We start from the raw sequence: 27,021 nt of genomic DNA on the forward strand, positions 1-27,021 counted from the left end.
ATATATATATATATATATATATATATATATATATATATATATATATAAATATATATTTATTAGTGTTTCGATTGTTAAACCTGCTTTAATGTTTTCATCTAAATGAATTTGAGTAGAAGAGCAGTTTGTCCTGTGGTGTTGTTTTGAAAGTACTTTATAAATAAAGTTGTATTGTATTATATTGTAGAACAGAAGTCAACCCCCCCCCCCCACCACCCACAGTGACTTTAATGAGCAAACATTTCCTGTGAGACATCAGACCCAACCTTCCGCAGGGCTGTCTCTTCTCTTGTGAACCTGGTCTTGTGTCTTCTGGAGAACAGATCCTGGAGCAGCTTCAGTGGCTCGATCGTTTCTGGAGCGTGAGCAGCTCGCTGCCGGCCGACGCCCGCGGCGTTGCTGTGCTCGCTCTGCACTGGCAGTGGGTGCAGAAACATCTCGTCCATCGCCTTCCTCAGCTGCTTCTGGGAGACCCTGGCATCACTTTGGAGTAAGTCTTTTTCTGAAGACTGCATTGTTTGATGTTTTGCTGTTTTTCCACATCAGTGTTTCATCTACCGTCTTCTAAGGAGTGCGCTCTGCCCTGTCGGCAGAACCGAGCGCCCTGCCTACTGACCCCCCCCCCCCCCAAACTGCCGGCTCTGAAGTAGCACAAAGCGCATAACAGATGTGCTAGCTAAAAACACTTAAGACGTGGCGTTCCGCTTCTCTTGCGCATCCCCCCTACCCATCGACATCTGCCGATGCTAACATAGTGCTAAGCTAGCGCACAACACGTACGTTTTTCCGTCTCCACCCCCTCGCCTACCCGTCGACAAAAATCCATTTGTTAATAGTCTTCTTGCAACAAACATTTGTCTTCTTAGCAACAAAGCTAGAAAAGTTCTGACTGAATAAAAAACTGAGAACTTCATATTAAACCCAGAGTAAAGAGGGTAGACTAATTTATCTTCCTAGAACCGTTTGTTTATATAATTTTATTATTTATCAGAATAATGTAGATCCTTCTATTATCTTACTAAAGGAAATTAAAAAGTATTTTTAATTTGTTTATAAGCAAAACCTTTTGAGATTAATGAACTTAAATGGGGATACCTTGTTTGAAACACTTATAAAATAATAAATTGTGGCAGACACTTTGATAACATTTCATCCTTAATGATCAATTGGCCAAGTTTGAAATCAATACTTCAAATCTGTAAATCTGTAATGGTTTGCTGTTTCCCATCGCAGAGTGAAGAGAGGGAACTGGAAATACCTTCGTCCCTCCGCGCTTGTGAGCTAGATAACTTAATAAATAAGTGAGGAACTGGCTTCCATTTTGGTGTATGGCTACGAAAGGTCACAAGTGAAAATTAGGTCTTAATTTCAAAATCATACAGTATATTTACACATGTATGAATTTAAATCATTTGAAGAAACTATGCTTTCTAGTTTTTATTTTTCATTTTCATTTACCCTTTATTTATACAGGTAGTCTCATTGAGCCACGAGAACTCATTTTCAAGAGAGACCTGTTTGGGGATCAGATGGGGGTTAAGGGCCTTGCTCATGGGCCCAGGGTGGGGCGAACGAGGGTGGGGGCAGGAGTGGGCACCCCACCCACATTTCCGATGCCGTCGGCACCGGAGCCTGAACTGGCGATCCTACGACCACAGGCCCACCCCCTCCAACTTCCGCGCCACCACTCCCCCCTATATTGCCTCAAAACACATTTTCCTCAAATGATCAGGGTGGCCAAAGTTTAGTCTATGGTAGAGCTGTGATTTCTAGCCCGAGCCCGGCCTGACCTGAAATTCGGGCTGAGTGGTGCAAAAATAATGTGCTTCCTGGGCGGGCCAGGTCGGTCTCGGGCTTTTGATGCGGTTTTACAAATCATATAGCAGAAAGAAAACTAAATAAAAATGCACAATATAAAATTGTGTTAATCTACTTGTTGAGGAGGAGGCAGGTCTGACCGGCCAGTTTAAAGAGGCAACAAAAGTCTTAAGCTTCAGATGGATCACCGGCCGCGCATGTCCGCTGACCAGCTGGTGGAAAGAGGTAAAAAAAAAAAAAAAAAGTCCAGTGTAGCTTCAGGTGGATCACCGGCTGCGCGCGTCCCACTCCGCACCCTGGTAGCTACAAAAGCCAAAGCGAGCAGCGCGTTGAATTAAAACTGCCTCGTTCTATATTTTTCCAAATAATTTAGCTCTAAAAATATTTTTGTTCATCTGTATAATAGCCTATCTTTAGAGTTGATTTTTTTTAAGGCTAATTGTTTTGTATGTTAATATCCATTTGGCCAAACAAGACATCTTATATCTTCCTTTCTTTGAAATACGTTTTTAAAATATCACGTCAAACTGATTTGCTTACAAAAGCAGTAAAAGCTTAATTAAAATAAAGTAGGTTTTTTTTTGCTGTGGGGGTGGGGGGGGTGTTCGGGTCTTTAATTACAGTTAAATGATCGGGTTGGGTTCGGAAAAATCCTACTGGCTTGAGCCGGGCCTAGTCGGATTTTTTAGTCCCGAATGCAACTCTAATCTATGGTGGTCAAGAACACCATTGGCCACCCCCTGGCTCCACCATTGCACTTGGTGGTGGATAAAATGACTCCGTCCACTCTAGGATCTGTCACTCTGCGCTGCCTCAGACAATGAAAAATAAAACTCCCTCTGTTTTTATTCACAGTCTAACTGCTACTCTCTTAAATATCTTACACAAAAACATTAAGGTTTACTTATATTCTCTGTTCAATTCCAGTCCAGACAAACACTCATCTAGAAAATTACAAACGGGGCACATTAGCCACTTGTTCAAAAGTAAAGATTGGAAATATCCAAAAAAAAATCAAAATCATGACTTCAGTGTAAAATGATCCACCTCCTGTTTGTTTGAAGACAGTGAAGGATAATTTTTGTAGCCATCTGTGAACTTAAAGGAGAACAACTTTCAGTTTTGTTCATCAAAGTTAAGGAAGTGGTTCCATTAATGTTTCTATGGGTTCCTTTCATTTATGTTGCCTTCTGGATGTTCCTCTAAATAAAGTCCTCTCTGAGTTTTGGAAGATGACCGTCTCTGGATTCAACGTCATGTTTCCATTTCCTCAAAGCAGAGTTCATGGACCTCTCAGTTCCTTACATCTGTACGTTTCTGTCTCTTGTTGTGTCTGTATTACCCTGAAGAGTTCAGGAGGAGTTGCAGGCGGTGTCAGCAGCCATTCAGACCCTTGTGTCCACTCCAGCACCTGAGGCCACAGCTCTGAAGGGGATCCAGAAAACTCTGGGCAAAGTTCTACCTTTCAAGGTGTGGAAACGCCGCCCGTCTCTTCTCAGCTTTGCAAATGTTCATACACAAGAGATGCACAGTTTAGTTTTATGGAACAGTAAATGCATTTTCTAAGAACTATAGAATAATCATGTTTTTTCATTTATCTGTAAAATGAAATTATTTAGTTGCATCAATCAAGGAGGTCCTGCAGTTGTTAGTGGGGTTCAGTTTGTCAAAGTGTCTCATATTAACTCTTAATTGTCCTTTAACTTTATGACCATTCAGAGTCATGAGGAGAAAAATCAACCACCTTACAGAAATACTTTTAAGTTAAAGTATTTGAAGTTAATACTGTATGTTTCATATGTTTCTCTTCAATAAACTAGTCAGTCTTTTAGAGATATCTCAGCTGAAATTAAAATGTTAAATTATTATTATTATTATTTTTTTTACTCTGACCTTCAGATTTTAAAAACTTCACATTTCTTTTTTCTTTTTTTATCAAATTTTTACAACTCCATTTTCTGTTTTTTTTTTTTTTTTTTTTTTGCTTTTACTGACCTGGATACACTAGTGAGCTGCTTGAGCACAGTGCACCCACTGGGGGCGGCTGTGGCTGAGTGGTTAGAGCACTTGTCTTCCAATGTAAGAGTTGGGGGTTCGAATCCACCAGCAGTCACATGCCGAAGTGTCCCTGGGCAAGACACTGAACCCCTCATTGCCTCTGATGTGTGTCCCAGCAGTGTATGAATGTGATAAAACACTGATTAATCTCTACAGATTCAGATTATCTTTGTATAGATCTAGTAGAGTGCTGTATGAACGGGTAAATGAGGCACAGATTGTTGTAAAGCGCTTTGAGTATCTTGATTAGATAGACAGGCGCGATATAAGTACAGTTGATTTGCCTTTCCATTTGCTAATGACGTCCTGTTTGGGGAATGCCAATTCATTCATTCAACCTTTTATTTATGCAGGCTAATCCCATTGAGCCTCGGGGACTCATTTACAAGAGAGACCTGTTTTAAACAAAGAGTGATGACAACAACAACAATAGACAGTCATAACAATAAAATGATATTAAAAAAATGTAACAAAAATAACTAGGTTGTAAGTAAATGTAGAAAACTAAAAACAGGAATATGTCTGCATTGGTTTTTCCAAAGAACTTAGCATTATGACCCTCACCATATGTGTATTAATCATATGTGTATTAATCATATGTTTATTTTTACTTGTGCTGGCTCATTAAAAAACATAATTAGGTGTCCATGCGTACAGCTAACGTCATTGACTCAGTCAAAACTTCCACGCTAACGCAGACATGACAGAGCGCTTAGCTGTGGTGCATTCACTGATCAAAAAATAAATACATTATGAGTGTTTAGGCATCCAGCCTCTGGGGTGAAGAACCAGAAATCTGTGCATCTTTTTTATTGTTGTTATGCTGTTTTTATATGTTTGTTTGTTTGTTTGCGCTTCTTGTTCAAGTCATGTAACATTGTTTACGACTATCCTTCCTCAGCTGGAGACGGTGGCTGACTGCGCCTCTCGCCTCAGACTCCTGAGTGGTGCGCTTGATGTTAGCAGCGTGGGGCAGGTTAGCTCTTCAGGTCTGCTTCGACTTCAGAAGGCCACACTCAGCCTGGACATCAAGGAGTGCCTCCTTGAAGCATGGGGTCTGGTTCTGTTGGCAAACAACCAGCCGGATCCACAGAACACTGGTAAGTTGTGTCTTCATAGTTACAGGGATTTTTCTTAACATTCTTAATATTTTCTAGAAATTCTGCCTTTTTGTCTCCCGTTGCGGAGTAAAGAATCCTTCCATCCTCCATCCGTCCATGCATGTTTTAACCATAATGACTTGAAAAACAACTGAGGTACCGACTTCCATTATGGTGTGGGGCTACAGCTAGGTGTAAGAAAGGTCACTGCCAAAAATTGGGTTGCCATGTCAAAATCCAAGATGGCCACCACTGTACATATCAGTGTTTCCCCTCGATCAGTTCCCTTGGCGGGGTGCTCTTTGTTGTTTGTTTTTGTCGAAGTGGGGGTGGAGGTCACATCTGTGTTGCTCACCTGCTAGCTTAGCCCTACGTTGCTGCCGGTTTTTATCGACGGGGGTGATGCAGAGCGATACGTCAGTAGAATTTTTGCTAGCGTGTTTGCATTAAGCCCCGCGCTACATCAATACTGACAGTTGTCGATGGGGGTAGGGTTGTGTGTGTGTGTGTGGGGGGGGGGGGGGGGGGGGGTGACTGAAGATTGTTCTATGGTGACAAGGCCACCATTGGTCACCCCCTGGCTCCTGCACTGCACCTTGTGGATTAAATTGCTCCCGCCACTCACCAGGATCTGTCACTCTGCGCCGCCTTGAACAAGAAAAAACTAAATCTACCTCATTTCTTCTCCGCACCCCCAATTGAATATCTTGCACCAAAAACATTAAGGTTTATTTTATTCCTTGTTCAATTCCAGTCCAGAAAAACACTCATCTCAAAAACAGAAAACATTCACTGTTAAAATCCTTCGGTGACGAGGGACGTCAGTGTACCGCTTGTTTCAACATGAATTTTCTTTGAGCACATTTAACGAGTAGCTGGAGGTTCTGGTGTGTATTTGGCCTGAAACTCCAGCTGTGTTCAAGTAGCTCTGCGTTCATCTAGATCTGCATTCATCTAGCTCTGCATTAATCTAGATCTGCGTTCATCTAGATCTGTGTTCATCTAGATTTGTGTTAGTCTAGATCTGTGTTCGTCTAGATCTGTGTTCATGTAGCTCTGTGTACATCTACATCTGTGTTCATCTAGATCTGTGTTCATCTAGATCTGCGCTAGTCTAGATCTGTGTTCGTCTAGCTCTGCATTAATCTAGATCTGTGTTCATCTAGATCTGTTAGTCTAGAGCTTTGTTAGTCTAGATCTGCGTTCGTCTAGATCTGTGTTCATCTAGATCTGTGTTCATGTAGATCTGTGTTCATGTAGATCTGTGATTATGTAGATCTGTGTTCATCTAGACCTGGGTTCGTCTAGATCTGTGTTCATCTAGACCTGTGATCATGTAGATCTGTGTTCGTCTAGATCTGTGTTTGTCTAGATCTGTGTTCATCTAGACCTGTGTTCGTATAGACCTGTGTTCATCTAGCTCTGTGTGTGTCTAGATCTGTGTTGATCTAGCTCTAGTGTGAGATCATAGACCCTGTGTGTGTTCTCACTGTAAATTACAATGTCCCCCTGTCAGGGCTCCTGGACAAGCTGGTGTCTAAAGTGGATCAGCAGCAGTCTCACATGACGTTTCAAGGTCTCCTGGAGGTCTGTTCCATGGTTGAGGAAGACGAAGCAGCAGGGGGAGTCCTCATGACTCGACAGGAGCGGCTCCAGCTCAGCCGCAGGACTCGGCTTTGGCCTCTAATGGAGGAAGTAGCTGTTCTCAACCAGCTGCGCCTCAGTGCGGACCTGCTGCTGCTGTCTCTGGGTCCGAGGTAAAAGCCAGCTTGTCCCCTCCTAGAACAAAAGTATGGGTCGTTGTGGTACAGACTGGTGAAGTTTTTGTGTTGCCCCTCAGGGACCAGAAGGTCAAGGATCGTCTACAACAGGAACTCTCCAGACACCTTGGTTACTGCCTTCAGAACACACCGATGAACGTAGAACGGCTCAGGTCCTTGTTCTTCCTGCTGAGCGGCCACACGGTCAGTGGACTCTGTTCTGATCATCCAGTTATTTAACTTGTACCAGTTCAACCAGTGTCCCCCTAATCTGAAGACGGCAGGTTGGAGTTTTTAGTGAGGCCACTACTTCTGTTGGAATCATCTGCTTCTGCTGCAAAAAGTGTCAAAATAAGGCAACTGAATTTAGTTCCTCTAGTTGAAGACATTTCATCTAAGGAGCTTTTTTATTTCATAAGAAAGAAATGTTTTGGTCATGTGCATAAAGATGTGCACGAGACTGCCTGGTATCATTCCTGATGCTCCACAATAAGCTTTAGAAAGCTGACACTGTTATGAGAAATCTTTCCTCCCTGCTGCCATCTGACTCTACGGTTACTAGATCTGACGTCTCTGAGCAGGACTGAACTGATAAAACTTCATCTTGAACAAACATCAGGACATTCTCAACAAATTTACACATTCCTGACCATATTTTCTGCACAGCTTTAAGTTTGAACATTTTTTCTACCACACACAATTTAATGGTATTGTGTACAGATAAATGTATTTTGCTGTAAGTTATATCCCCTCAGTTAGCACAGGTGTTTAAATACTTTGCATCCAGTTCATGCTGTCTAAATTTATGTGAACAGTAGGCCTGTCACGATAACAAATTGTGCTGGGTGATTAATTGTCTCAGAAGTTATTGCGATAAACGATAATATTGTTTGAAATTTAACAATTATTAATTGTCAAATTTTAAAAGAAATGTTGATTTGTTTGGAGTGTAGTACCTTTTTTGACCACCTGGTGGCCGTGTAAGACTGTTTGACCCAAAGGATGGATAGTTGAGCTGCAAGAAAAATGGGAGGGAGGACCCTTGACTTTACGTGGGCTGACATGGTGGCATGGCGGACTCTTAGTGATTTGAGCTCTTTAGCGTAGCATTTTTCACACAAAGCTTTTAATTAAAAAATCGGTAAACAAGTTCTCAGCTTCTTTTTGCAGAGAAAAACAACTTTTTAAACAAAGGCACGGGTTTCAACTGTGAATTTTGGAGCTCGACAAGACAGAGGTTTATTCTTGCGGTCGGCCTGTTATCTTAGCTCGTAGCTTAGCTTCTCAGCTTAGCTGCTTTTAACGACCCAAAAACATGATTTTGGACAGTTAAAATTGATTTTAAAGAGAAAGGGAGGAGTCAGTGAAGAGCACCAGAGTTGAGCCTTTTGTCATCAGTGTCTTCAGCAGAAAGAGAAAGACACGAAGAAACGATAAAGCCGATAAATAAAAAAATGAGGTGGATCATTTTCATTCATCATGCGATTAACTGATTTATTGTTTATCGCAACAGGTCTAATGGACAGTGTTTCAGAAACAGCAACCAGTTATTTATGTCCTGGGCAAAGCCACACATAGGACACCCTTTCTTTTTATTTTCATTTACCCTTTATTTATCCAGGTAGTCTCATTGAGTCACGAGAACTCATTTTCAAGAGAGACCTGTTTAGGAGCAGATGGTGGGGGTTGAGTGCCTTGCTCAGGGGCCCAGAGTGGGGCGAATGAGGGTGGAGGCAGATGTGGGTGTGCCACCTATTCCACCCACATTTTGATGTTGACGGTACCGGGAGGTGAACCTGCGACTTTCCAATCACAAGCCCATCTTCTAACCTCTGCGCCACCACTCCCCCAAGGACAGCCTTTATCTCAGCATTCTGAAAGACAGCCTTATATACTGTAATTTCCGGACTATTGAGCGCACCTGAATATAAGCCGCGCCCACTAAATTAAAAAATAATAATAATTTTGTACAAAAATAGGTCGTCTACAGTCGTCTATAAGTCACGGATGTTCACGTTGTAACATGAGATATTTACACAAAAAGATATTTTTAATCTTTAAATACGTACCGTAAATGTTTTTTTCTGAACAGTGCCGGTAACACGGCTGGTTAAAAAATAAAATAAAATACAGTAGCCTACCGGGAAGTCATTGATCGCTATCTTCGTCTTGCAGAGTATTTTTTGACCCTGCTCCTCTGTCAGGATCCACTGGCAGACTTGAATATTGCTCTGTGCATGTGGCCAGTTTTGATAAATTACGGTATATGATGAGGGTCCACGCCCCTCCTGCCTCCAATCACTCATGGGCTGGTGTAATGGTATTAGAGCTTCTGACTGGTCACACTGGAAGGCATCACTCACTAATTAGATTTTATTCATAACGTTAAGTTCATCTATTAGTCTGAAAACAAACCAGCCGATGTTTTTTGTTGTTCTTTGTTTCAGCTGGTTGAAGAGTTGTCTCTGGTGTGGTGTGAGCTGCTGTCAGAGACCCTGACTACCCTTTGGACCTGCAGCGTCACCTCACATCCTGACCGCTGGCTCCGATGGGACCCTGTGAGTCCAGAGAACCAGCCAGATCCAAAGCAGCACTCGGGAGCAGCTAACTTGGTAACACCTGTCAGTACTTTCACCAGCACTGACTAACAAACAGATTGATTTTCATGTCTGTTTTTGTATCTGTGGTTTCAGGGTCCAGCCTTGTTGAGCAAAGCGGTGTGGTCCCATTGCATGCTGGGAGTTCTGAGTAGCAGTGTAACTGGTGGCTGGGAACCCAGTGGTGCAGGTCTCAGCTCCTTGTCCCATGGGAGTCTTGGGGAGTGGAAGGAGAGGATCCAGCAGCTGCAGGATGTTTCTGAGGTGTTGTGGGAAAACATGGCCATCCCTGCTTGGGCTGAATTTAGGTAAAGTAAAATATAAAACATTCTTGACCTGTTGTGGATATAAAAAGTTAAAGTCCCAGTGTTTTCTAATGTAAGGAAATGAAACGATTAATTTAATAACTCTTCCACCTTTACTATACATTGTGTTGACTGCATGAGTGTGCACACCCTCCAATTAATATTTAGTACAAATGAGTTAAAACAAATGTGTGCTATGTTTTTCACATTGTAGAGAAAACCCTGCACTGAACACTCCAGAGGAACACAGTTGAAGAAGATTAGTTTTCCAAGTTTAGAGATTAAAATCAAAATGTCGAGGAGTTAAAGATAAATATTGTTTCCAGACTAAACCTGAAGGAGGGAACTGTCGCAAAACCAAGAGGGGAATCGGAAACACGTTTCATCGGTCTGATCATTTTGTGAGCACGAGTGAGGCGCTGACTTCCATTTGGTGTTTTTGCTGCATCTATAAGATTACTATTGAAAATTGGGTTGCCATGTCAAAATCCAAAATGGCCACCGCCTTAAATATAAATGACTTAAAGTTGCCAGGATCCATCAGTGCGCTGCCTCAGACAAATAATAAAAATGACCTCTCTTCTTATACACAGTGTAACTGCTAACTACTTGAACATCTTGCACCAAAAACAAAACGACATAATGAAGAATGACAATGATCCGGTCCAAACGTGATAAAAGCATAGACCAGTTTTTCTACATCGCTTTGGGATATGAAGTTTTTAACTTTAGTGATGTTGTTTAGGTGAAAGAAAGCATTCCTGGAAATATTTTTAATGTAGAGATTAAATAACACATCCTGATGAAAAATAACACTGAGCTCTTTACATTAGGTAAATAAATGTAATCCAGAGGAAATGAAAGGCTGCAAAGTTTATTCCTAAGATGCTCAGGTCCAAAAACCACAACCTCTGTCCTCTCTGAGTTTAAAAGCAGAAAATTAAAGCATCATCCAGGTTTTTATGTCTTTAAGACTTGCTTATATTGTAATTAACTGCTTGGATTCATCAGGTTTTATGGATAAATATACCAAAGTTTAATTTCCAGTGGAGAATAGTCAACATATCAAATGCTTAAACTACAAAATTGTACCATTTGTAAGATAAAAAAGGTGATTTTTAATTTGATTGCAACAAGACATCTCAAAAGTTGAGCTCCTCACCACACTTTTCTGAGTCTTGTGTTTTCTCAGGGTTTCAGACTTGAGGCTCCAGGGAGCAGTTCTGGTTCAGCAGCTTCAGAGCCTGAGCAGCCTGCTACCTGTAAGCCTTCAGGAGAGCTACCTGAAGAACTGCAGGAGCCTGCTGGAGGACACAAACCCTGTCGGTGCTGCACAGAAGATCCAGATGGTTCTCAGAGACCTTCCAGCTCCAGGTCTGCTGCCTGACGGTGTAGTGGAGGCTCTCGGTACCTGTCTGCAGCAATACATCCAAGGCAAAGGTCAAGACTCCAAGTCGCTGGCTGGTTCTGGACTCTTCTGGGTCAACATGGGCTTGGTACAGATCCAGCTGTGGACCCCTCAAACCATCTTTGACCCAGCTGTGAAGAGAGCATACAAACTCAACTATGCTCAGCAGGAGGTCAGTTTTCTGGCAAACATGTCATTTTATTGGTCAGAATAAAAATGTGAAACCTCAAAAGCAGTCTTTAGGATTTTGTGGTAAATTGTTTAAATGACTAATTAACTTCATGTAATTAATTCAGTTCAATTTATATCATGCAATTATACAAGTTTAATCATATTCCAACTTTCTGTGTGATTTAATAATTTTACATTATTAGCATTAAACTCATATTTTTAGATATTTTATGCAGAAATGTAAAAATAATCTAATCTGCTCTTAATTTTAGTTCTGTTTTTAATAATCAACTATTTTTTCCTGTGTCTGTGTATTTGTCTGTTAGCAAAATATTTCATGAACTACTATACAGATTTAATGAAACTAATGAAATAATTTAGATTTGCATCTCTAACTGATGAACTTCTGGAGTCAACCTGACAGCACATACTCTGATTGCTAACTGATTGTTTTGTAAAATTGTGCAGAACTTCAACCCTTCTCATGATGAAAGGATCTTAGTTTAAAACTCGGACCTGAAAAGCAGTGGGCAATGTGCATACTTTTCAGGAATGATAGACTGTACCGGTAATTAGGCTTTGTTCTGTTTTTTAATACACTTTTTTGCTGAAATATTTTAACATTTCCCATAAAAAATAACAAACATCCATCATCCCAACACCTACCTACTGAAACATAAATTAATAAAAGTACAAAAAGGTTAAGATTAAATATATGTTTAACTTTTACATTACATATAAGTATATACAGGTCCTTCTCAAAAAATTAGCATATTGTGATAAAGGTCATTATTTTCCATAATGTAATGATAAAAATGAAACGTTCATATATTTCAGATTCATTGCACACCAACTGAAATATTTCAGGTCTTTAATTGTTTTAATACTGATGATTATGGCATACAGCTCATGAAAACCCAAAATGCCTGTCTCAAAAAATTAGCATATCATGAAAAGGTTCTCTAAACAAGCTATTAACCTAACCATCTGAATCAATGACGTAACTCTAAACACATGCAAAAGATTCCTAAGGCTTTTAAAAACTCCCAGCCTTGTTCATTACTCAAAACCGCAATCATGAGTAAGACTGCCGACCTGACTGTTGTCCAGAAGGCCATCATTGACACCCTCAAGTAAGAGGGTAAAACACAGAAAGAAATTGCTGAACGAACAGGCTGTTCCCAGAGTGCTTTATCAAGGCACGTCAGTGGGAAGTCTGTGGGAAGGGAAAAGTGTGGCAGAAAACGCTGCACAACGAGAAGAGGTGACTGGACCCTGAGGAGGATTGTGGAGAAGGGCTGATTCCAGACCTTGGGGGACCTGCGGAAGCAGTGGACTGAGTCTGGAGTAGAAACATCCAGAGCCACCGTGCACAGGCGTGTGCAGGAAATGGGCTACAGGTGCCGCATTCCCCAGGTCAAGCCACTTTTGAACAAGAGACTGCGTCAGAAGCATCTCGCCTGGGACTGCTGCTGAGTGGTCCAAAGTTATGTTCTCTGATTACAGTAAATGTTGCATTTCCTTTGGAAATCAAGGTCCCAGAGTCTGGAGGAAGAGCGGAGACACAGAATTCACATTGCTTGAGGTCCAGTGTCAAGTTTCCACAGTCACTGAGGGGTCATTTCATCTGCTGGTGTTGGTCCACTGTGTTTTATCAAGCGCAGGGTCAATGCAGCTATCAGGAGATTTTGGAGCACTTCATGCTTCCATCTGCTGAAAAGCTTTATGGAGATGAAGATTTCATTTTTCAGCACGACCTGGCACCTGCTCACAGTGCCAAAACCACTGGTAAATGGTTTACTGACCATGGTATTACTGTGCTCAATTGGCCTGCCAACTCTCCTGACCTGAACCCCATAGAGAACCTGTGGGATATTGTGAAGAGAAAGTTGAGAGACACAAGACCCAACACTCTGGATGAGCTTAAGGCCGCTATCGAAGCATCCTGGGCCTCCATAACACCTCAGCAGTGCCACAGGCTGATTGCCTCCATGCCACGCTGCATTGAAGCAGTCATTCATGCAAAAGGATTCCTGACCAAGTATTGAGTGCATAACTGAACATGATTATTTGAAGGTTGGCGTTTTTTGTATTAAAAACACTTGTCTTTCATTGGTGGGATGAAATATGCTAATTTTTTGGGACATGCATTTTGGGTTTTCATGAGCTGTATGCCATAATCATCAGTATTAAAACAATTAAAGACCGGAAATATTTCAGTTGATGTGCAATGAATCTGAAATATATGAAAGTTTCATTTTTATCATTACATTATGGAAAATAATGACCTTTATCACAATATGCTAATTTTTTGAGAAGGACCTGTATATCAGTGTTTCCCCGACCACTGATAGGATTTTTTTTATCAGCCACTTCCCCAATCTTTCAATGGTACATGCCATGCAGGGGCTTATCTTTCCATGATGGTTCATCTTGTTCCTCTTCCACATTGGGTTTCTGCCACTGCCCAAGATATTCACTCATCAGTTTGTCGTTGGGGGCTTTCCTCCTGATGTACTCCAGAATCTTAGTTGTTTCATCTTGTATAGTGGCTCAGACGCTCACTAGTCCTCTGCCCCCCTCCTTTATTTTAGTGTATAGTCTCAGCGTGCTGGACTTCGGGCGAAACCCTCCATGCATTGTGGCTTCTCTCTCCTCTATTGGCCAGGCTATTATATCAGCTGGATATTTGATGACTGGCACATCATATGTGTTGATGGCTCGGATTTTGTTCTAGCGGTTCATCTGGCTCTTCAGGACCTGCCTTACTCTCTGTAGGTACTTGTATGTGGCTGACTTTCTTGCGGCCTCATTATGATTGCCATTTGCCTGTGGGATTCCAAGATCATTTTAGCTGTCCAGAACATACACAATGCTGCCTTCAGGTAGTTCAACTCCTTCTGTTGTCATCACATTGCCCCTCTTGCATACTACTTGACTGCATTTATCCAGTCCGAATGAAAATACAATGTTCTTACTGTATATCCTGGTGAAGTGGATTAGTGAGTCGATGTCTCGCTCATTTTTGTCATACAGCTTGATTACATCCATATAGAAGAGATGACTGATGATTGTTCTGCTTTGGAACCGGTATCCATAGCTACTCTTTGCAATGATCTGGCTAAGGGGGTTCAGGCCTATAAAGAACATGAGCGGGGACCATGCATCATCTTGACATATGCCCATTTGATGCTGACTTGTGCATTTGGCTTTGAATTGGCTTCTAGAGTTGTTTTCCACATTCCCATTGATTTCTTGATAAAGGCATTTATTGTCCTGTTCATGTATATTTTCAAGCGCTCCAATATCCATGTGTGTGACATTGAGTCATAGGCTTTCCTGTAGACAATCCAGGCAGTGCTCAGGTTTGTGTGTCTGGTCTTACAGTCTCGAGCTATGGTTCTGGCTCCCCTGGTGCCAGCTTCCTTTTGTGCCTCGTTTAGATGTTGACTTATCTGCCTATTCATCTTAGCCACTATAATTCTTAATAGGAGCTTCCATGTTGTAACTAGGCAAGTGATTGGCTGATCAGGACTGTCCGGCCTTGGGTCAACCATTCTGCGTAGGACCCTTCCATTAGCAGCTGGTGCATCTGTGCTGCTTTAGCCAATAGATTCATGATCATTATTACAATTGTGTCAGGATGTTATTGGGAAAGAGATGAGCGGGTACTTGTTTCTTAAAAATTCCTTTTTGGTTTGTTACAGCTGGCTCTGCTGAAGGAGGAGTGGAGAGCACGCAACTTATCCTGTCAGCTGACGACTGGAGCAGAGCTGGAGAAAGGAAGTACCACTGATCGTTTCCAGCATCCTCGGATCAGGTCAGCACCAGATTTTACTCTGTTCTGGTTTTATCTACTGATATCTGCCATTACTGGGCTACAGGGAGTGCACACATGCTGAAGAGAATGGTGTGGTTTGTGGTTCTATTGGTTCAGCTGTACAGTTTTTGGTCTGTGTTTTGATAGGGTTAGCTAGGACAGGTGCATCTAAAAAATTTGAAGATTATGAAAAAGTTCATTTTTGTTGTCAAATAATTTTAAAAAGTCAAACTCAAAGATTACATAGATTCATTACATAGAGTGAAATATTTCTTTATTTCTTGTAATTTTGACGATTATGGTTTGCAAATAATGGAAAAAAAAAATAGTGTCTCAGAAAATGAGAATATTCTACAGCCAGCTTTTGGTACTTTTGGCAGTGTGGGCAAGATCCAAGTCCTGCTGGAAAATTAAACCAGCTTCTCCATAAAGCTTGTCAGCAGAAGGAAGCATGATGTCTCTAAAATGTTCTGGTAGAGGTGCATTGACTGAGGACTTCAGAAAACGCAGTGGACCAACACCAGCAGAGGTCATGGACCCAAACCATCACTGACTGTGGAAACTTCACTTTAGACTTCAACAACATGGATTCTGGACCTCTTCACTCTTCCTCCAGACTCTGGGATTTTGATTTCTAAATGACGTGAAAATTTACTTTCATCTGAAAAGAGGACATTGGACCACTGACAGACAGTCCAGTTCTTTTTGAACTCTGCAGGTAAGACACTTCTGAAGTTGTCTCTGGTTCGTCTCTGGTTCAAGAGTGGCTGGACTTGAGGAATGAGACATTTCTAGCTCATGTTTAAGACTTAATCAACTGATCAGGGTGAGACATCAGGAGTTTACAAAATTCAACTTCTTCACAATATTCAAATTTTCTGAGACACTGAAGTTTGGTTTTTCAGTACAGTAGTCCTTTGCTACTTCGCGGTTCGTTTTTCGCAGACTCACTTTATTGCAGTTTTTCAAAATACGATTGTACATGACACACAACTGGCTGAGTGATGGATGATCCGCACAATCGGCATGGATATTTTGTTTAAAATAAATTATTTAAAATTATTTAGCACCTGCTACACATTTGTGCAGCCCATACTGCAGGATAAGCTTCCTGCTGCAGCTGAACAGCTGTTCTCTGTGCAGCGCGGGGAAGTGGGCGTGGCTGAGAGTGCATGCAGGTACTACTACTTACTACTATCCCTACTTCGCGTTTTTTCACTTATCGTGGGGCTTCAGGGTACAGATCCCTCGTGATAAACGAGGGACTACAGTACAGTATATATAATTTTTTTCATCTGTTCGCTTCTTCAGGGTCGCCACAGTGAGCTAACTCACACAAAGACTTGGTAATTGTTTTGTTTTTCACACTGGATCCCCTTCCTGATACAACTACCGAGCTACCACAACCCTCTGTGGAACAGAGAGCTGCCATCTAGGGTTCCTTGGGGAGCAGATGGTGGAGGATAAGGGTTTTGCTCAAGGGCCCAGAGTGGGGCAAATGAAGGTGGAGGCAGGTGTGGGTGCTTCACCTCTCTCACCCACATTTTGATGTTGTCAGTTCAGGGGATCGATCCAGCGACCTTCCGATCACAGGCTCACCTTCTCTAACCTCTGTGCCACCACTCCCCTATGTAAGATATGAGTTTCACTTTCTGAAATGATTGGCAATTTTTCTTTTTTTACTTATTAACAATATTTTTAGATGCACCTGTGGATGAAACACAGCTGCAACAAGTGCAGGAAAGAAGTACAAACGCATATTGTCTTTTTTTTAACAAAATGTGCTACAAATCAATGCATTCAAAATATTTTTTTAATGGATTTTTTTAAATCTTTTTAAGAAAAGTCACTATTTCTGTGTTGCTTATTTTTAAATGATTCATGGACTGGTACCACTATTTGATCCAGTGGTTTGGGAGCCCTGGAATACAGAACAGATTTTTTACCCCCTGAAAGAGCGTTCTTTCTTTTAGCCCTTCTGTATTGTAAGGCCCAGCCTGGTCTGACATGGTCCAGCCTGGTTTCTAAAGGCTCCAGTATACTCGCGTGTCCTGTCAGCTGAGTGGAAACTGTGTATCAAATTGTGGTAGTAGCTGAAAATCATCCACAACACATTATGTCCTGCAGTACAGCATATCCCACAAAATGGCTATTTTTAAGCTACAGCTCATAACAAAATGTTATGAATATTGATCCTCAACCGAACCGAGTCTACTGGACTATCAGGTGTAAAAACAACCTTAGTCAATATATCTGTGACCAGCCAGTTGATACTGTGTGCGTGTGTGTGTGTGTTTGTAGGTACCTGTGGGTCCGAATGCAGCTGATGAAGGAGCAGATAGACGAGCTCTCCAGGAAACAGGCCTATCGTCCACAGGCACCACAATATGGCCGACTCTTTCAGGATCTCCAGCATTACCTCTGCAGTGTTGGACAGAAGGCAGCGATCCAGGAGCTGCTGTCCCACCTGCTCAAGGTCCTGCAGGGCTTTCCCCAATCTTCCAAATCCAAGTCAGCAGTCCAGGCCCTCCTGAAAGAGGAGGCTGTGTGGCAGAACTCCCAGCAGCGCTTCTGCCAAAAACTAATGGAGGACTACTCATTGTATCCTGATGTGGTGGACCCAATCAGAACTGGCATCCTCCAGCTGCGGCATGGCATGAGGCTTGTGGCCTCTCAGGTGGCTACCTCTCTGACACCTCTACCAGATCTGTCCAAGCTGGTGTCCTGCCTACTGTCGTACCCCTCGGTGTCCCCCAGCCTTCCCTCCTATCTCGCTCGAGCGGACTTTTTGTGCTCCAGGGCTTGTATTTATGTTCTGCACAGACTCGTGGAGCTCCTACCTCATCAGAGCCCTGACCTCATCCTCCCTCAGTCCTCCGCTCTGTTAGTAAATGGACTGCTGTATGTTCAGTGCCACGCCCTGTCAGTTGGAGAGTTTGGTCCTGAGACATGCAGCCTCTTCAGACACATCTGTCAGGTCAGAGTTCTGAGACTTTCTTTGCACACTTACTGCTATTTTAGCTATTTATCTGAAGAGTCAGCTCATTTAGCCTTAAGCCACTGCTCTGCCACTCACTTTAACTCTTATTTTGCCATTTCAAACTTTTAAATAGCCCTTTGCTATGTTTACCCTTTAGCCAGTGTTTTACTACTTTTAATTTTTAGTTAGCATTAAGATTTTTATTTTTTATTTTTTTGCATTAAGCTAGTGTTTCACTACTTTTGGCTACGGTTTTATTTTTTGGCTTTAACATATTGTTTTTCTACTTTTAGCTATTGTCTAGCTTTTTGATATTTTAAGCTTTTAGTTATCCATTTGCTACTTTTACTTTTTAGCTAGTGTTTTGTTACTTTTTTAAAGTAAGTGTTTTGGTAGTGTTTTGCTCTTTTTACTTATTAGCTAGCATTTAGTGTTTTTAGCATTAATCTAGTGTTTTTCTACTTTTAGCTGCTGTTGTATTTTTGGCTTTAAGATTTGGCTTTAGTTTTTATCTAGCCATTTGATCATTTTAATTATTAGCTGATGTTTTGCTTTTTTTGCATTAATGTTCTGTTCTTTTTATTTTTAACAAGGTAGCTTTAGCTTCTTTAGCTTCTTCATCACATTTCAGCAGTTGTTCAACATTCGGCGTTTACGCTGCGTTTCTTTCTAAATTACGTGCTGACCGTTGTGACTCTCCTCAGGCTCTGGTAAACGAGTGGGATGAACAAGAGAGGCAGAAGAGAGAAAAGGAGCAGCTGGAAGCCAGTTTGTTTCTTAACCGCAGCCAAACGCACGGCTCTGGACTGACAGAGGACGAGCAGGAGGAGAAGGACTTCAGGCTCCAGTTCCCTCAGTTCAGCACGGTGCGTATGGCTCTTTTATCAGTGGTGCCCCCGAAACGCCCGATGATTAAAAAAATCTCTTCTTTTTATTGTACCTCATATGAGATGTGTTTATTGTGGGGTGTGGTGGTGCAGAGGTTAGAGAAGGTGAGCCTGTGATCGAAAGGTCGCCGGTTCAACTCCCTGGACTGACAACATCAAACTGTTTGGTGGGAAAGGTGAAACACCCACACCTGCCTCCACCTTCATTTGCCCCACTCTAGGCCCTTTTTTAGCTCTCTGCTCCACACAGAGGGGTGTGGTAGCTCAGTGGTCTGTGGTTGCGTCAGGAAGAGCATCCGGCGTAAAAACAATCACCAAGTCTTCGAGTGAGTTAGTGTGAGTTAGTGTGTAAGTCACTGTGGTGACCCCAGAGGAAGGAGCAGCTGAAAGAAGAAGAAAAAAGTGTGATTGGATTCAGTTTATTTCTGTAACACCAAGTCACAACGGAGCGTAGCAGTGTCACGTACATTATTCATCACCCCCAGCTCCAAGTTTAAGGCCACAAGTCAAGGTCAAATATTATGTAAGATCTTTGCTTGTCCAGCCCATAACTTATCAGCTCAAGATAATTTAATGAAACTTGATACACACTTGTACCACCACTATATGTAGTGTATCAATCTTTTTTTTTTTTTTGCCCCAGCTCTAAGGTCAAGGTGATAAATCAAGGTCAAATGTTTTCAGCAGCTTGTTGGGGCCATTGCTGTATTTTATTGCTGTATGATAACTTGTTGATGGGCGTATAATGTGCTGTTTGCTGTACTCGTTGTTTTTTAATGGGAAAATATTTCCAGATTTATAACTTGTACTGTTTTATTCAGGACTTTGCAGATATCCTGTCCCAAAATAGTTTGGAAGGTCCTGCAGACGCCCAACTAAAACCCGAGGACAGAGCCCCACAGGAGGCCTCTGTGGTGGGCTCTGTGTCTCAGTCTGCCATAAACACACTGGTCCAGGTTCACCAGCGCATATGCCTGGGGTACGCCCGGTCACTGTGGTACCAGAGCACAGCACCAGCAGTTCAAATTCAAGAACACCTTCAAGCCCTGATGTCATCTTATCAGATTTTATCCCCTGTGATGTCTCACTTCTATCATCTGATTGGTTAGTACCTTTGATGTCACTGATCTATAAATCTGTGTCTGGTTCCAATCATTCCATTTCCTGCCTAGATTCTGCGTTGGACCAGCAGCTGGCAGGCAGCGGTCTGCTGCTTTCTGCTGTCCTGCAGAACATTGTGCAAGGCTCAAGAGGAGCTGAAGAGCTGGTGGTCACTTCTGAAGGACCGTACGACTTCTATCAGCAGCCCAACATGTCTGAGGCCAGACTCTGTTTGCCGGTTCTGGAACAGCTGAGTGAGGCAGTGGTGCAGAGACTGGAGGACTGGCCTGAACACCCTGCCCTCATACAGGTCTGTAACCTCCGAGTCAGCACCAAGGGATGGTGGTGCTCTGTGTTTGAGTCAGTGCAATCATGTTCCTCAAATGTTTACCTCATAGGGATTTTAAAAATTGGACCAGATCATCTGTGTTTACAGAACTTTTGTTCATATCATCTGGTGTCTTGAGCATTTGATTGAAATATGTTTTTTGTCTGGTACTTTACTGTATTAACATACAGTAAAACCAGCAGTGCAGGCAGTGGGGAGAGTGGTCCTCTTCCAATCAGAGGGTCGGAGGTTCAACTTCCTTCCCCTGCATCATGCTGAAGTGTCTTCAGACAAGACACTAAACCACCCGTTGCCCCTGATATGCTTATTGGTGTATGAGATATAAAATAACCACAGTGATCCCTCACCTATCATGGAGGTTACGTAGTTGAAAATCCGCAAAGTATTTATTTTATTGTTTACTGGTATATATTTTAAGGCTTTATAAACCCTTCTCTCACTCCTACGAACTGTTCCTACTCTCTTATTAAACTTTTCTCTGTAATAGCTTTAGCGGAGGACTCGAAAGTTAAACCAGACATGGAGCATGTTCGGTAAGTTTTATTTTGAAAAGACTGGTGGGAGTCGGCATAGAGTTGCATTTGGGTCCAAAAAATCAGACCCGGCCTAACACCCGGCCCGTAGCCATCATTTCTGAACCCCACCCAGTTTGACGAATTAACAGTAATTACAGGTCCAAACCCAAAGCCCCCAGACATTTTTAATTAAGCTTTGACTGCTGATATAGTTATTAACGGTCGGCGGACACGCATGGCTGAGTAAAGGGGACAGAAGATCAAAACTGAAGGGGCGTTTGTCCTTTCATGGCCGTCAAAGTGCGTTAAATCCCTGCTTCTGTCTACATTCTGCATTATTCAGACATGGACCCTGCTCTGACATGTCGGATATTTAGTGCTCTCACTTGTTTGGGTTGTGGGCTGTGAGCGTCTGCCGAGTGCAGCGGCTGAATGAATGTCCATTTGGGCGATTGATCGCTGGCAGTAGTCCATCTGAAGCTTAACTGAACTTTCTTTTTTTTTAACCTCTTTCAACCAGCGCTCGGTCAAATGGCTGCATGTGGCTGGTGATTGTGTGGCAAGTCATGTTGCCATATAATTAGATCGTCAGCCCAGTGTGTCTGCTGACACAATCAAAAGCCTGACACAGACCCGGCCCGCACATTAAGCACATTATTATGGACCGGCCCTGTATCACTGTTTTAAAAACCAGTGATACGGTGAAGCCACAAGAAGTGAATGTTGATATAGTGAGGGACGACTGTATGTGTAGAATAGAAAACACTGAGTGTGTGTCTGAATGAGTGAGTGAGAAATGTTGCACTTCACAGAACCTGGAGATGTTGAAATGGTGTGAAGCATTTATCATTTAAAACTTTCTGCAGCTGTCAAAGTCACACTTCCCAACATCATGAATAATTAAAAGCCAGTTAACATAAAGACTATAATTTCCAGACAGAATATAAAGACTGTTTATGGTTCGACTTGCTCAGAGCATGTATAAAAACAGCATCTCTCAGGAAATGAGTTTGAAAGATTAGTTTTTTTATTTGAAATTCTCTTTTTCTCTATCTATTAATATATCTGTATTTGTGTTTCCGTATGTGTGTGTGTGTGTGTGTGTGTGTGGGTGGTTTTCAGCTGACTAAAGTCATCGAGAGGATCCTGGCTTTTAGTCTGGACAGTCCACTTGCAAAGTTTCTGAATGGTTTGGAGATCCTGCTCAGTAAAGCACAGGTAAGCTTCGTCAGTAGTTCAATTCAATGCAGTTTATTTATAGAGCGCTAAGTCACAACAGAAGTCGTCTCAGGGCACTGAACAGTATACTGGTGAATCATCATGATCACAGCTTTGGATAGTGTTTATACATTTAACTCTAAAGTAAATTGGGCTTTTTTTGTTTGTTAAAATACTTATAAGGAAAAGGTTTTTACTTTAGGTGTATGTTGCTGTGTTTTCACAGGACTGGGAGAATAACGCCAGCCGATCAGTTTCTCTACGGAAAGAACTGGAACCAGTCACACAGACAATTATCCAGTGGCGCAAACTGGAGCTGAAGTAAGACAAAGTGGGATTCTGTTCATTTGGGGTTTTTTTGCCTCCCCAGCATGGAGCAAAGAGGGGGAATTGGAAGTACTCTTCATCCGTGTAGTGAGCATGATAACTTAAAAAAAGGCGAGGTATCAACTTCCATTTCAATGTGTAGGTGTATCTAGACATGAGAAAGGTCACTATTGAAAATAGGGTTGCCACGTCAAAATCCAAGATGGCTGCCACCATATATATTTAAATCGGCCACCCTGATTATTTGAGGAAACTGTTCTGTTTAGTTTTTATGTTGCTTAAACATATAGTTTCCTCAAATGATTGTGTCAAAAATAATCCAATGTGCTGACTTAAGAAGAAAGGTCACTCTCAAAACTTGGGGTGCCATGTCAAAATCTAAGATGGCCACCGACTTATATACAATGTTTCCCCTAGTTTACTTGCCTTGGCAGTGCGCTCATATCTTTCATGATGTCCTTGTCCGGGGGTGGGGTATCAGTGTGTGCATCGCTTTCTAGTTATTACTTAAAGTTTCCTCAAATGATTGGGGTGACCCTTGGGGTGGTCAAAAATTAATCTAAAGTGGCCAAGGCCACCATTGGCCACCCCTTGACTCCGTCATTGTGCCTGGTTGCCTCCACTCACCAGGATCTGTCACTGTTCTACCACAATCAAGCAGAAAAAAGAAACCTCCTTCTGTTCTTCTACAGTGTATCTCCTACTCACATGAACATGAACATCTTGCACCAAAAACATGAAGGTTTACTTTCATTCCCTGTTCAGTCCCAGTCCAGAAAAAAAACATTACTCTCAAAAACTACAAATCCCTCAGTGACGGTGGACATCAGTGTATACTTGTTAGATTTTAGTAAACTGCCTGTGAGCTGTTCTCATTTTGATGAGGATGTTGGATAGGCTTGTGATGAAGACTCCTGTTGTGATGAAGACTCCTGTTGTGATGAAGACTCCTGTTCTGCTAATTAAGCATGTGAACACTGCTGCTGTCTTTTTTGTAGTTGCTGGTCCAACAGTCTGGACAACACAATGAAGCGACACACTGAGAGATCAACCAAACACTGGTTCTCCATCTACCAGTTGCTAGAGAAGTATCTAGAAGAAGCGAGGGAGGAGGCAAATACAGGTACCGAATCTTTCCAAACCTAAGCTGACTGGTTTATCTGGTGACCCAGAATCAAGTTAATCGAGTTGATCTCCCATATTGTAAACCTTCTTTTTTCTTTTCCCCCATCGTTCACGTCTCCAGGTGAGAATGTGCGTCTCTCTCTGTCTTCAGTGTCCTCTACTCTCCAAGCCTTCATGGAGGGCTCTACTGTGGGAGAGTTCAGCACCCGCCTGAGAATGCTGCTCAGCTTCCACTGTCACCTCCTGCTGGCCCCCAACCAACCTGGACGAGGTCAGTAATCATCACTCTCTCCTGTCACTTGGGTCTTAATTACAAACTGTAACCCAGTATGTAAATGGTATTATATAGCACCTTGAGGGGGGCAATGAGGGGTTCATTGTCTTGCTCAGGGACACTACAGCATGTGACAGTTGGTGGAATCGAACCCCCAACTTTTGCATTGGAGGACGACTGCTCTAACCACTCAGCCACAGCCACCCATATATGTCCACTGCCAAATGGCTAAATTGAAGTTTGCAGTTTTTTGTCTTTAATTATCAAATGAGTTTATGTTACATAAAGTCTAGTTGGTTTAATATATAAATTATACAACTTTATAAAGGTTAATATTTATAAAAGGTTTGAGTCTGTCCCTTTTATCACTTGGGTGGTTCCACTTCTCTTCAAACTTGAGTCCCCTATCAGAGACCCGGGTACTTTAAGGTCCTTTCTGTTCCTTACTGCGCTCTTCTGGACCAAGATCTCTGAAGTTGTTCCTGGGATCTCTCAGAGCCGTTCTTCCAGTTTGGGGGGTCACAGCCTCAGTTGCTTTAACTGATGAAACAGATTGAGATTTAAATGGAGATTACAGTTCATTGGAGTTTTGCTATTGCAACACAACAGATTTGGAGTCACGAACAACAAATCAACAGGGTGGCTCTTGAACCTGTTTCTGACATCAGCCGAACGTCTCTTACACAACAAGTAACCAGTACACATGAACAGAGAACCACGTTGACATGTGAACATGTTTTCCTTAAGTTTGCTGGGTCAGATTGATTGTTCAGTCAACCTTTATTTATACAGGTTAATCCCAGTGAGCCTCAGGGACTCATTTACAAGAGAGACTTGATTTTAACAAAACATTATGACAACAGTGGACAATCAAAAAACAAAACATATAAATTGAGAAGAATAAATGAAAGAAAATGGTATTGGGGAAAAAAAACGAAACAAAAACAGCTAGGCTGTAAAGCAATGTAGAAAACTAAAAACAGGAACATATCTAAAAACAGAAAGGAAACATCTCGATGAGTTGGCTCCATTTTGGATCACGGGGACATTTAAACTGTCAAACTCCAGTTCTAAACATTTGTTTTTTGGCTAAAGCATTTGGTTTTACACAGAAACAGCCCCAGTCTTGAACAAAAACATTTTGATAACGTTTTGCTTTTTACTTACAATTAATCCATTTTCTTCACAATGACCACTGGCTCTACTGAGGGCTTGGTTCTCCACAACTTACCTATTTCTTTCAGTCCTTGATATTTCTTGAGCTTCTCATGTTCCTTCTGCTTTTGCTGCTGAAGGTTCTCAGTCGTCCAGGTCATGATCAATCCATCCATCCATCCATCCATCCATTATCTTTACCCGCTTGTTCCATTTTGGGTCACGGGGGTCACTGGTGCCCATGTCCAGCAATCACTGTGCGAGGGGTGGGGTACACCCTGGACGGGTCACAAGTCCATCACAGGGACACATAGAGAGAAACGAGACAAACAACCATTCACTCTCTCACTCACACCTAGGGACAATTTAGAGTTACCAATCAGCCTAACGTGCATGTTTTTGGTCTGTGGGAGGAAACCGGAGTACCCGGAGAAAACCCACACATGCACGGAGAGAACATGCAAACTCCACCCAGAAAGGCCCCTGGACCGGGGTTTGAACCAAGAACCTGTTCGCTGAGAGGCAGCAGCTCTACCAGTTGCGCCACCGTGCTGCCCATGATCAATCCAAAAAAAGGTTAAGCTAAAACAATTTGAAGATGGTGCCAGGAGATTCTTTTGTATTTTGATGTCGCTTTTCACCTGTATACCCACATCAGAGGCAGTCGAAACCATCAGGAAACATCTTCAACAAGTTTATATCCTTAGCGACAGGACCAGTTTCACCCTGGACCAGATCTGTACCCTGGCAAGACCTTTGTCTATCCGCAACTTATTTCAAGTTCAATGACAGCTTTTGCAGACAGAAGCATGGTTCTGTCATGGGATGTCCAGTGTCACCGACTGTGACCAGTCTCTACACGGAGGAATGGAGGAGTCCTGGACCCTTTCAAGGGAACACCACCGAGCCACTGGTTCAGATATGTGGATGATGCCTTGTTCAAAATCTATGTTAAAGAAGTAGATGCATTCACCAGACACATCAACTCTGCGGACAACATCAAGTTTACCAGAGAGGGTGTCAACAACAACATCTGCCTTTTCTGGACTGTTTGGTGAACGTGGAAAGAGATGGAAGCTCCAACATTGACGTTTATAGGAAAATCAGATCAGAACCTTCTGTTGGGCTCACCACACACTGGAACACACGTTTCTGTCGTTAGAACTTTACACCACAGGCCTAACATGTCCCCACAGGGACAGAAGGGAAGGAAAAACATCAGAAACACATCAAAGAAACTCTCGAAACCTGGTGAAAATCCTAACTGGGCTTTTGTCAAACAAGCAAAAAAACAAAACACTGAAGAACAGAACAGAGAGGAGAACAAACACAATTAAAGCTGCAAGGAGCATTGAAGGCCCTCGCAGCAAAGTGCCGCTCCGGCCTTACGGCGACTGCGGGATCTCCAGCGACTCCGCCCAGTCGCCATCGTGAACGCTCTTGTGCCCGTCCCTTGCTCATTCACCAGGTTACGCATTTGCCAAACCTTCGACATCACCTGCGACCGTGGGCACTTCAGCAATGCCTCCCAGTCGCCATCGCAAACGCTCTCATGCGATTCCCACACTCGTCCACCAGGGCGCGCATATGCCGAATCTTTCGATCACCTTCCGTCCATATCAGTATGAGTCCAGCTGTAAGCCTTACAAGTTTGGATAAAATCCAACCTTCCAGACGGGAGTTATTGTCACTTCCTGTTTTGTTGCGAGTGTAAACGACTTCCTTTAGGCTTTTCAACATGTCATATGTGGTAATCAACAGTTAGCAAATACGGTTTAAATCTTATATGTTACACAGTGCCAAGCTGGAAGAGTCACCCAATAATCATCAGTTTCTTCTCTGAGTGGGCCAGGCTTAAGTCAAGTCATGAACCAACAATATTAAGGTATCTAGAAATGGTCACTGATGAAGCACAAAAAGTCTGGTCTACATCAGATGATGTATCACTGAGATATAACTGTTGGAATGATGTAGGGGTGAACTTGAGTGAAATGTTTAACAACAATACCAATGTGTTTCGAAGTGCTAACTGATCACGCACTTAAAATGTGGT

General features: G+C 42.3%; 1 protein-coding gene across 1 annotated transcript in view; it reads left to right on the top strand.

Annotated features, from left to right (window-relative positions):
* The first annotated feature begins 4,576 nt into the window (after positions 1–4,576).
* The window catches only part of LOC119417839 (midasin), a 33,119-nt gene continuing 10,674 nt past the window's right edge, over positions 4,577–27,021 (top strand). The window contains exons 1-16 of the mRNA XM_037685093.1: positions 4,577–4,597; positions 4,778–4,976; positions 6,493–6,733; positions 6,817–6,940; positions 9,184–9,348; positions 9,430–9,641; positions 10,831–11,218; positions 14,925–15,037; positions 17,339–18,014; positions 18,722–18,883; positions 19,726–20,008; positions 20,077–20,315; positions 21,992–22,087; positions 22,314–22,408; positions 23,413–23,537; positions 23,691–23,810. Of these exons, the coding sequence (XP_037541021.1) occupies positions 4,577–4,597; positions 4,778–4,976; positions 6,493–6,733; positions 6,817–6,940; positions 9,184–9,348; positions 9,430–9,641; positions 10,831–11,218; positions 14,925–15,037; positions 17,339–18,014; positions 18,722–18,883; positions 19,726–20,008; positions 20,077–20,315; positions 21,992–22,087; positions 22,314–22,408; positions 23,413–23,537; positions 23,691–23,810 (3,259 nt within the window). The remainder of the gene's footprint in view (positions 4,598–4,777; positions 4,977–6,492; positions 6,734–6,816; positions 6,941–9,183; positions 9,349–9,429; positions 9,642–10,830; positions 11,219–14,924; positions 15,038–17,338; positions 18,015–18,721; positions 18,884–19,725; positions 20,009–20,076; positions 20,316–21,991; positions 22,088–22,313; positions 22,409–23,412; positions 23,538–23,690; positions 23,811–27,021) is intronic.

Source organism: Nematolebias whitei, chromosome 12, assembly GCF_014905685.2.
Source record: "Nematolebias whitei isolate Nwh7 chromosome 12, NemWhi1, whole genome shotgun sequence".
Taxonomy (NCBI): Eukaryota; Metazoa; Chordata; class Actinopteri; order Cyprinodontiformes; family Rivulidae; genus Nematolebias; species Nematolebias whitei.